The 11591-nt window shown below is 34.6% G+C and overlaps 1 protein-coding gene across 1 annotated transcript in view; it reads left to right on the forward strand.

The window, feature by feature from the left end:
• LOC106467055 (paired box protein Pax-3-like) overlaps window positions 1-11591 on the forward strand; it is a 30012-nt gene that overhangs the window by 3929 nt on the left and 14492 nt on the right. Inside the window, exon 2 of the mRNA XM_013927369.1 lies at window positions 2304-2704. Within this exon, the coding sequence (XP_013782823.1) occupies window positions 2304-2704 (401 nt within the window). The remainder of the gene's footprint in view (window positions 1-2303; window positions 2705-11591) is intronic.

Below are 11591 nucleotides of genomic sequence, written 5' to 3' on the forward strand. Positions count from 1 at the left end.
CTATGTGCTTAATTACAAAAACAAACAATACAAATGTGGTAGAAAACACATCGCTCTCAATTTTATTTTCTCAAATATATAAAATTTTATGGTAGACAGTGAATAGAAGAAAACTAGTCTAGAAGAAAACACTTTATACTACATTTAAAGTCATGTGATAGATAACACTTTATTTTACATTGGAAGTCATGTGATAGATAACCCTTTATTCCACATTATATGTCATGTGATACATAACACTTTATTCCACAGTATAAGTCATGTGATAGATAACACTTTATTCCACATTATATGTAATGTGATAGATAACACTTTATTTCACATTATAAGTCATGTAATAGATAACATTCTATTGTACATTGTACTCTCTATGATAAATAACACTATTCCACATTATATTTCAGATTATAGATAACACTTTATTGTACATTGTAAGTCATGTAATAGATTAACTTTATTCTACGATGTACTTATGTTAGAGATAACACTATATTCCACATTATTATTCATGTGATAGATAACACTTTGTTCAATATTTTAAGTCATGTGATAAATAACACTTGATTCTATATTAATAGTCGTGTTGTAGATAAACGTTATTCTAAATAGTATTCTATGTAATAGATAACACTTTATTCCATCTTATAAGTGATGTGTTAGATAAAACTTTATTCCAAATTATAAGTGATGTGATAGATAACACTTTATTCTACATTATAAATCATGTAATAGATAAAGTTTATTCTATGTTGTACTCTATGTGATAGTTAACCCTTTTGTCCATATTATAAGTCATGTAATGCATAAATTTTATTATTAATTGTACTCTATGTGATGGATAACACTTTATTCCACATTATACGTCATGTGGTACATAACACTTTTTACATTATTAGACCTTGTTTATCATTTTAACCCATGTGTTAAACAGCACATTTTAACTCTCGTAATATAATTTTATTCGACGTTGAAACACAAGTGCTAAATAAATGATATAACTATAAAGGAGTTTATTTTGTAATTTAGTCAAAAACGTTATATCAATTCGTTTGATATTTCAAAGTTGAACTCAGATTGTCTTCTCAACTGTTACTACTTTAGTTAACTCCCAAAATGAAGTCGATTTCATTATTGTGTGTCAAAAATAAGGGTATTCCTAGCTGGTTGTATACTTTCATTGGTTTTAATATTTTACTTCAATATAATATACATATTTATATGAAATCTCCATTATCGGGTAATTTTATCGATACATAGTATTAGGCCTTTCTGTAAGATTTTATTTTTAAGCCAAAGTTCGGAAAAATCATGAAAAAAAATTATCCCAGTAAAGCCGTGTTGAAAACGAATGGCATCGTTAATTATTTGTTTCTACATATTTCTAATTGTTTATTTGAAAGTAAGCTATAGGTAAAAATAAAATAGACCAGTGTGGCTTTCTCTATTTGTGTGTTTACAGCATAATTTATACTTGTTCTCTACATAATAAAAAATTCAGGAAAGTCTTTTTAATACGACAGCATTTGCCATGACAACCTAGGTTGTCAAACAAAGTTATTTATTAACTTTTCTGGTTTATAAAAAACAAACAGTAACACAGTTTTTTAACTGTCTCCATTGTTTAGAAGGACATTAATTTCTCCCCTTTATTTTCATTTTATTTTTCATAGGCTTTTTTTTTGCTTCTTCACTTAACAAACAAAGATATTCTCACGAATATTGAATGTTGAAACGACACAAAATAAAATTAGAAGAAAATAGTTCCCCAACAACTCACATTGTAAAAACATAACTTGCGACATACATTTACTCTTTGCTCTCTATAGTGTTCGTAGAGTGCAAATTATGACACGTTTTAATAGTAAAGAAAGTTAGGAGGATGTGGCTTTTTGTAAATCTATATAGCTCTTGCTGGATTTCGAACATAAGATTTAACCAAGAAGCTAACGAGCAGCTTGTTTCAAATTGAAGAACTCATCACTCATCAAACAGTGTAGATAGTGTGAAGCAGAATCTATCATTCGATTCATCACTCGTTACTGAGTTATGCTGGTTTCGGGGAATTTCATTCTTCATCAGTAACCTTTGACAAGAGTAAATAGAAAAAAATAAGGCTAGACTTGTTTCTTACAGTGGTTAACTTAGAGTGTACGTTTTATTCCACTTAAATACGTTAAGACAATAAGCTCGATATAAGAATTAATCAAACGTTTTAGTACGTTTTACTCCAAACATTTTGTCTATTTACTCAGCGACTGAATTTCAAATTTTGCTTAACTCTGTTTATTTCTTCTGCCGTTTAGAACCATCAAAGAAAACTTCACATATTTCTCAATCTTCATATATCAGAGAGGCGTTACGGAAGAAGACAACAAACTCAAAAACACACAGTTCAGAATCTCATCACCAAGATGACAAGAAAAAGGAATGTTACGCCAATCCTAATTTTTCTGGTCAATCGAATGCAATTAGCTCTCGGACTTCAGACATGAACGGCTCTACCTGTCCTCCAGAATCTGTGAGAGGATTCATAGATGGGGATCTTTACACCAACAAGCCAAGGAAGATCAGAAGGATTCGAACAACGTTCACGACGTTTCAGTTGCACCAATTGGAGCGGGCGTTCGAGAAGTCTCAGTATCCCGATGTTTTTATTCGAGAAGAGCTCGCCACGCGATTGAATCTAAGTGAAGCGCGTGTTCAGGTAATTATTTTTCCCGTCATAAAGTTTTAATGTATTTTTAATGAACATTTATAGTACAGACAGGGCCAAAAGAAATTTAGGAGCTATCAAGAATTATCTCCAGACTTTAGAATAATCAATGATCCCTTATTCAAATTAATATATCCATAGGTTGTATTAAATGTAACTAAATTTGCACTGTTTTTCTTGGGACAAAGCAGAGGCGTAATTTAGGGGAGGGGTTACCGCTCACTCAAGCTTGAAAGGGTTCCCCAAATAGCCCTTTCACAGCGGCAAGTCTATGAACTTACACCACTAGGATCCGGGTTCGATTCCATGCGATGAACACAGCATATAACCTAATGTGGCCCAATAGTGTTGAAAATATAGCTCATTTACCCATAAGGTAATTTTGAAAATAAAGTTTATTTTCCCAAGAGATAGTGTTAAAAATATAGCACACTTTTCCCAAGAGCTGCTGTTGACAATATAACTCATTTCCCTAAGAACTAGGGTTGAAAATAAAATTAATTTTTCTAAGAGATCATGTTGAAAAATAAAATGTAATTCAAAAAATCAGTTTTTAACAACTAGCTTTGAAAATAACGTTTATTTCTGAAAGAGGTGAAGTTGAATTCTAGGAATTGCTGAGCTATCTATACTAAAGTGTCGAGTGAATTTTCTTATTGCCAAAATTCACCGAGAGTAATGATTCGTATAAGATATATCAACACCCTGAATACCTTATTATAACTATAAACATGGGACAATATGCAGGCACTATCTATAGTTAGAAATACACTACGCATAAACTTCAAGTGAACTTTTGGTAGATCCTTGTAAAACATGACCAATACTTCCTCATTCTTTGTTTGCAATATTTCCAAAAACTTGGGTGAAAAATAAGTAAGATCAGGGTTTAAATCTCTCTAAAATGGCATTATATTTTATGTTTGCAGAAAATAGCATTTCATTCGCTACGAAAACCTACAGAAATCGTAATAACAAAATACAATATCAAATGTTTCTTTCGGCTAACTTGTTCGTGAAATTAACACAAGCAAAGTGAATTTTTACATCAAGCTGCGGGGATACAACGCCCCCGAAGCCGGATAAAGTTTAACAGTTTTGTGTCTAGAAGTGCCCTAAATTAGAGTTTCGATGTGGAAAAAGATTATTATATGAAAAGACAATAATAACAAGACAAGCACGAAATATAACATCAACCTCACCTGATGCACATAAAGAATCCTGGAAGAAAACATTAACCTCAACTAAACCTCTTGAAAAAGCTTTGAAGATAACACTAACCTGCACTGATCCACGAGAATAATCTTGGAAGAAAACATTAACCTCATCTGAACCCCTGTCCATACAAAGTCCTTCATATTTTAACAAGCACAGCGTAAGATTACCCAGTAAACGTTAATGTCACATAAACACTCAAGCAGACGCTCACATTACTACAAGTATATGCACACTGCCTTTACATTATACTGCGTTATTGTCTAATCTATTGTAGTTTTTGTCTTATAAAAAGTCGAACATTTGTAGCTGCAGTACCATTTATAATACTCTGTCTAAGTAAGAGTGATGGGCATTGCACTCTGTATGTAAGGGTGACGGCATTCTAGTTGTCCTCCGGTGGGACAGAGGTAAGTTTACAAAGCTAAAATCCGGAAACTGATTCTTCGCGGTGGACACAACAGATAGTCCAATGTGGCATTGCTCGAAAACAAACAAACAAAGCATTCTATTATTAAATAGTAAATATCACATAACATGTCTAAAAACGCCATTTATCTAATGATGTTTGTTGCCGTTTTTCCGACGTAATAGGTACGTTTTCGATGAAATGGCAAGTTCCTGAAAACAAAAATCAGTGCTTGCAAATTTCTCTTCATTAATCAATTGGATTCTGACTGCTATGACCCAGATCAGCTGGCGTGTTCTGGTATTGCAAGAAACACCATTTGTTTAATGTTGAGTTATTAAGAAGAAAATGGACAATGGTCTGCTTTGAAACGTGATTTTTATGACGAACATTAGGCCATTTGATTTCTATTGCTTCGCTATCTTTTGGCATTTAATAGCGTAAGATAAGTAAACTTGGAGTGTAAGTGCCTTAGTAAAAATGTATGTGAAATATGGTAAGGATTTCAATTATGTTATTCTTTATTAACTAATTTCACGTTTCCTGTAAGAATATAATGGATAATACTATTTAAACGATACCCTGATGTTGTATAATTATTAGTATTGTTCGGTATAAGTATTAGTATTGTTCGGTATAAGTATTAGTATTGTTCGGTATAAGAATTAGTATTGTTCGGTATAAGTATTAGTATTGTTCGGTATAATTATTAGTATTGTTCGGTATAGACGATTGTAGTATTATTGTACACTGCAAATAATTGTAAATCTCTAAACATCCTAAGTAGAACCTGATCAATAGTGTTGATGAAAATAATGAAGCACCGAATAGTCCTGAAGAAGATCGGGGTGATAACGCTGGAAAAGATCGAGCGATAGCCAACCGAGGAGAATATTATGTAATTCGGTGTGAATGTCAGACTTAAGTTCAATGATTTTGAGAGTTCCTTTTATGCTTAGTTCTTTTTCACCCGAAAGCTCTGTTGACTACATATATAAATTTGACATTCGCATAGGCTAACCACATTCTCCATGCACGTGACAGTAAACATGGGACGTGTTGCTCGGACATTCTGACGCGCTGTTCCAAATCCCTATATGTCGGATGGTGCTTCTGAACTAAATTCAAACTAATACGTTAAAAATATTCAACAAACTGTCGCAATAAATGCGAGAAAAAAAAAAAGCAGGAAATCAAAATATTTTATCAAGTAATGACTACAAACGTTCAAATAACCCTCGGCGACATCAAAAATACAATACAACACGGCCTGGTGGTTAACGTTCGAGGATTGCGAGCTCGAATCACCGTCACCGAATAGGCTTGTCCTCTATGGTTGCCGGCTGTGCCAGCCACCCGGATGTAAACTGTCTTGGCTTACAAAATACCGGCCGACCCCAAACTAGATGGTATTAAGGTCGTAATGAAAAATATTTACATACATATATATATATATATCGTCATAACAACATTTTTCTTTGCGATGGCTAATTTGTAGCTATTGAGAAACTCCATACGTTTCTATCAAAACTTTCAATATATACATACTGAAGGGACTGAACTCTCTGTTTCGGCACAGTTAACTATAGAGAGAAAATGTTAATACTCCTAGTCATATTAAGTTGTTTCATTGAAAGGTAAGATTATGAAAAGTTATACTGATGAATAATAAATCATACTTATTATTTACGTCTAAATTTTTCAACACCAATGAAGCACTGCCGTTTCCAAAGGGACTGTTTCGGTTGTGACTCAGCCTAAAAATAATTAGATGTAGATTTGATGTCATTTAGTTTCATGAATATATAAATATCACATTATATCTATAATTCAACAGTTTGCCTTCGATCTAAAATGCCAGTGTTATCAGCTATTAAGGTCATTAAACACTGTTTTAGCAATTTATAAAGTCTGTTACAAATTACCTGTTATTTGTTGGAATACCTAAGTGGTTGAAATCAATCCTTATTGTGTAAGAAACGAAAGATGGTAAAGTTAAAGTTTATTGCGATTGTTTTGGGGTTATTTATAAAAGTAAGCAATGTTTTTTGTTGTCGTTGTTCTTGTCCGTTTTGCCCCATCGTGTTGGCTGCGTTCTATTTGAGAAAACGTTAGAACACTACTACATCTGATCCACACCTAAGTTGATAATTTCATTCCACCAATACAGGGTTCTCGGCCTCTGATGGTTAAAACATATTCATTAGATTGATAATAAATACTGCTCATTGAGAGAAAAATGTCAGACTTGATCAGAGGAATGTAACATATTGGCACCCTAGTCACACGTGGCGAGGACATCGGTGTGCCTAATCATGACCTTATCATAAACCTATTGACACCCTAGTCACACGTGGCGAGGACATCGGTGTGCCTAATCATGACCTTATCATAAACCTATTGACACCCTAGTCACACCTGGCGAGGACATTGGTGTGCCTAATCATGAACTTATCATAAACCTATTGACACCCTAGTCACACCTGGCGAGGACATTATCGTGCCTAATCAGGACCTTATCATAAACCTATTGACACCCTAGTCACACCTGTCGAGGACATTGGTGTGCCTAATCATGACCTTATCATAAACCTATTGGCACCCTAGTCACACCTGGCGAGGACATTGGTGTGCCTAATCATGAACTTATCATAAACCTATTGGCACCCTAGTCATACCTGTCGAGGACATTGTCGTGCCTAATCAGGACCTTATCATAAACCTATTGGAACCCTAGTCACACCTGTCGAAGACATTGTCGTGCATAATCAGGACCTTATCATAAACCTATTGGAACCCTAGTCACACCTGTCGAGGACATTGTTGTGCTTAATCAAGACCCTGTCATAAACATTCAACACTATATCGACCTTATTCTACATAAAAACCACAAATATGTCCAAGCAAAACAACAGATACGTAGACTATGAAATACAAAATAGGTAAATTATCAGCTCGAAAAACTGATACTTAGTTTATCAATTAAAAATACAGATAAGAAGTTTATCAAATAAAAAGGTAGATACTTAGATTAACAAGTAAAACGACAAATTAGTAGGTTATTAAGCAAACAAAAAATGGATATGTGGATTATCAAGTGGATAATCAGACCATATAGCAGGTAGATAGTCTATCAAGTACAAAGATAGATACGTAACTTATCAAGTATAAAGATAGATAAGTAGCTTATCAAGTAAAATGAAAGATGTGTATATAGATAGATTATCCAACTAAAATACAGATATGTAGATTATTAAATAAAAAAAGAAAATAAGTAGATAGTCCGACGATAAAGCAGAGAGATAGATTATCCGGCTATAAAGATAGATAGGCAGCTTATCAAATATAAAGAGAGATATGTTGATAGATTATCAAATAAAAATGAAAATAAGTAGATTATTAAGTAGAAAGAATAAGTAGATAGTCCGACGATAAAACAGAAAGATAGATTATCCGGCTATAAAGATAGATAGGCAGCTTATCAAATATAAAGAGAGATATGTTGATAGATTATCAAATAAAAAAGGAAATACGTAGATTATCAGGTAGAAAGACAGATAAGTAGATAGTCCGACGATAAAACAGAAAGATAGATTATCCGGCTATAAAGATAGATAGATAGTTTATCAAACAAAAAGAGAACTATGTAGATAGGTAGATTATCAAGCTGAAATATAGGAAAAGTATCCCGTTTAATAGAGTTTAAGACAATAGAGCGTTTATTTCTTCTAGGTATAATCCTCATTTTTCTGAGAGCTCGTGTTAATAAAGTCCTTCAACGGTTTTCAAAAGCTTTTGGTGCAGTGTTAGTACTCGACTGTTTAATAATGTTAAATTATACAACACTTGGTAGAATGTTCACGTTCGTATTTGCATGCAAAGCCTTAACACATTATAAGAATTACGCTTTGTAAATATTACATACATAAATAATAGAAAACTGTTCTAGTAAATTATATCAATCTGCACAAGATACAACTTTAATCGCAGACAGTTTACACAGCTGGTACTCAAATGATCTGAATAGCGTGTGATATACCATATGGCACTACTAAATAATTTATGAAAAGTCCGCTGTCAACGACAGCTAATGAAATAGGAGTATTTATGCACATGTGATATAATAACCCCCGCCTTTGTCCTTTAAGAGAACAAAACTTATGTATTTAGAGCTTATAATATCTTGTTATGCTCTAATTTATGCTCGTATATAGAGAAACGTGGAACAATATCATGCCTACCTATAATATTACTGTATATAACAGAGTTGACACATAATTAAATATCATTATCATAACTGCTATAAAGTTTCCTAGGTAACATACTGATATTATTATGTCATTACTTTTCGTTAGTGCTATCCATTTCAATGTCCATTAGTTACCTGAAAGTCTGTTTACTCCCGTAAGTGAAACTCAAACATATTCAAGTTCTTAATACTTGAAATAAACAATGCTTAATTATAGACGTTGAGTAAAGATATTACACCACTAGGACTGCTTAAGCACCAAAGAGACACTTTATGAAAAAAACTATACAATTTGTGTAAGATCATTCGCTCGTTTTGTAAACAAAATTTAAGGTAATACAAAAACTGGATAATCTTATATGATAAGCAGATACATTAAAAAGCCTATTTCTTACTTTATACCTCAACTTCTTGCTGTTTGGAGGTCACTTTTATTTCACCTCTAATTCGTGTTTAGTATTGATAAAAACACAAATAGTTTTGGTTAAGATAATATTGCCTCTTGCCTAAAACATAATAATAGAAAAATTAGTTAAGCACTATTCAAGTGGAGATCTATGAAAGCTGTTATATGAAATGGAAGAAAAATCTCAAACAGTTAATAAATTAAAAACAAAAAATATTAATAGTTGTACTTAAAAAGAACGTTGTCTACACGACTTTATGACAAGATGTGGTGGCACAACGGAAGGAACATTTGCTCGTCAATCAACGTAATGAAGAGTGTTTCATAGAGATATTAATTGTTATTAACACGCTGATGAGGGTTTCTTAGTTTCTTAGAGAGGTTATTCGTTATCAAACATGTTGAATAGAGTTTAATATAAACACGCTGAAGGTTTCACAGAAAGGTTAATCGCTTCAGCCCAATGAAGAGTGTTTCATAGAAAGGATAATCGCTTCAGCCCGCTAAAAATTGTTTCACACAATGGTTAATCGCTTTAGCCTGTTGAAGAGTGTTTCATGGAAAGATTAATCACTTCAGCCTGCTGGATCGTGTTTCATATAAAGATTAATCGCTTCAACACGCTGAATAGTGTTTCGTAGAAAGGTTAATCGCTTCAGCGCGCTGAAGAGTGTTTCGAAGAAAGGGTAATCGCTTCAGCCCGCTGAATAGTGTTTCGTAGGAAGGTTAATCGCTTCAGCGCGCTGAAGAGTGAGTGTTTTATGGAAAGGGTAATCGTTTCAGCCTGCTCAATAGTGTTTCATAGAAAGATTAATCGCTTCAACACGCTGTAGTGTGTTTCGTATAAAGATTAATCGTTTCAGCCCACTGAATAGTGTTTCGTAGAAAAAGTAATCGCTTCAGCCAGCTGAAGAGTGTTTCGTAGAAAGGGTAATCGCTTGAGCCCGCTGAAGAGTGTTTCGTAGAAAGGTTTATCGCTTGAGATACAAAGGTTAATCGCTTCAACACGCTGAAGAGTGTTTCGTAGAGGGGTTAATCGTTTAATCCCGCTGAAGAGTGTTCGTAAAAAGATTAATTGCTCAACACGTTGAAATGTTGTTTCGTAGAAAGGTTAATCGCTTCAGCCTGCTCAATACTGTTTTCTAGAAAGGTTAATCGCTTCAACACGCTGAAGAGTGTTTCGTTGAAAGGGTAATCGCTTCATTCCGCTGAAGAGTGTTTCGTAGAAAGGTTAATCGTTTCAGCCCACCAAGAGTGTTTCGTAGAAAGGGTAATCGCTTCAACCCGCTGAAGAGTGTTTCATGGAAAGGGTAATCTTTTCAGCCCGCTGAAGAGTGTTTCGTAGAAAGGTTAATCGCTTCAGCCCGCTGAAGAGTGTTTTATAGAGAGGTTAATCGCTTCAACACGCTGAAGGGTGTCTTATAAAAGTTTAATCACTTCAACACGCTGAAGGGTGTTTCATACGAAAGGTTAATCGCTTCAGGCCGCTTAAGAGTGTTTCTTAGAAAGTTTAATCGCTTCAGGCCGCTTAAGAGTGTTTCGTAGAAATGTTAATCGCTTCAGCCCGCTGAAGAATGTTTCATGGAAAGGTTACTCGCTCCAGCCCACTGAAGAGTGTTTCTTAGAAAGTTTAATCGCTTCAGGCCGCTTAAGAGTGTTTCGTAGAAATGTTAATCGCTTCAGCCCGCTGAAGAATGTTTCATGGAAAGGTTACTCGCTCCAGCCCACTGAAGAGTGTTTCTTAGAAAGTTTAATCGCTTCAGCCCGCCGAAGAATGTTTCGTAATAAAGTTAATTGCTTCAACACGCTGAAATGTTGTTTCGTAGAAAGGTTAATCGCTTCAACACGCTGAAGGGTGTTTTATAAAAGTTTAATCACTTCAACACGCTGAAGGGTGTCTCATACAAAGGTTAATCTTCAGCCCGCTGAAGAGTGTTTCATGGAAAGGTTAATCATCAGCCCGCTGAAAAGTGTTTCATGGAAAGGTTAAATGTTTCAGTCCGCTGAAGAGTGTTTCGTAGAAAGGTCATTCGCTTCAACACGCTGAAGAGTGTTTCGTTGAAAGGGTAATCGCTTCATTCCGCTAAAGAGTGTTTGGTAGAAAGGTTAATCGTTTCAGCTCACCAAGAGTGTTTCGTAGAAAGGGTAATCGCTTCAACACGCTGAAGAGTGTTTCATGGAAAGGGTAAACTTTTCAGCCCGCTGAAGAGTGTTTCATACAAAGGTTAATCATTTCAGCCCGCTTAAGAGTGTTCCGTAGAAGGTTTTATCGCTTCAACATGCTGAAGAGTGTTTCGCAGAAGGGTTAATCGCTTGAGACCGCTGGAGAGTGTTCGTTAAAAGTTTAATCGCTTCATTCCACTGAAGAGTGTTTCGTAAAAAGGATAATCGCTTCAGCCCGCTTAAAAGTGTTTCGTATCAAGGTTAATCGCTTCAGCCCGCTTAAAAGTGTTTCGTATCAAGGGTAATCGCTTCAGTCCGCTGAAGAGTGTTTCGTAGAAAGGGTAATCGCTTGACACGCTGAAGAGTGTTTTATAGAAAGGGTACTCACTTCAGCCCGTTGAAGGGTGTTTCATACAAAGGTTAATCGCTTTAGCCT

Source organism: Limulus polyphemus, unplaced genomic scaffold, assembly GCF_000517525.1.
Source record: "Limulus polyphemus unplaced genomic scaffold, Limulus_polyphemus-2.1.2 Scaffold2469, whole genome shotgun sequence".
NCBI lineage: Eukaryota > Metazoa > Arthropoda > Merostomata > Xiphosura > Limulidae > Limulus > Limulus polyphemus.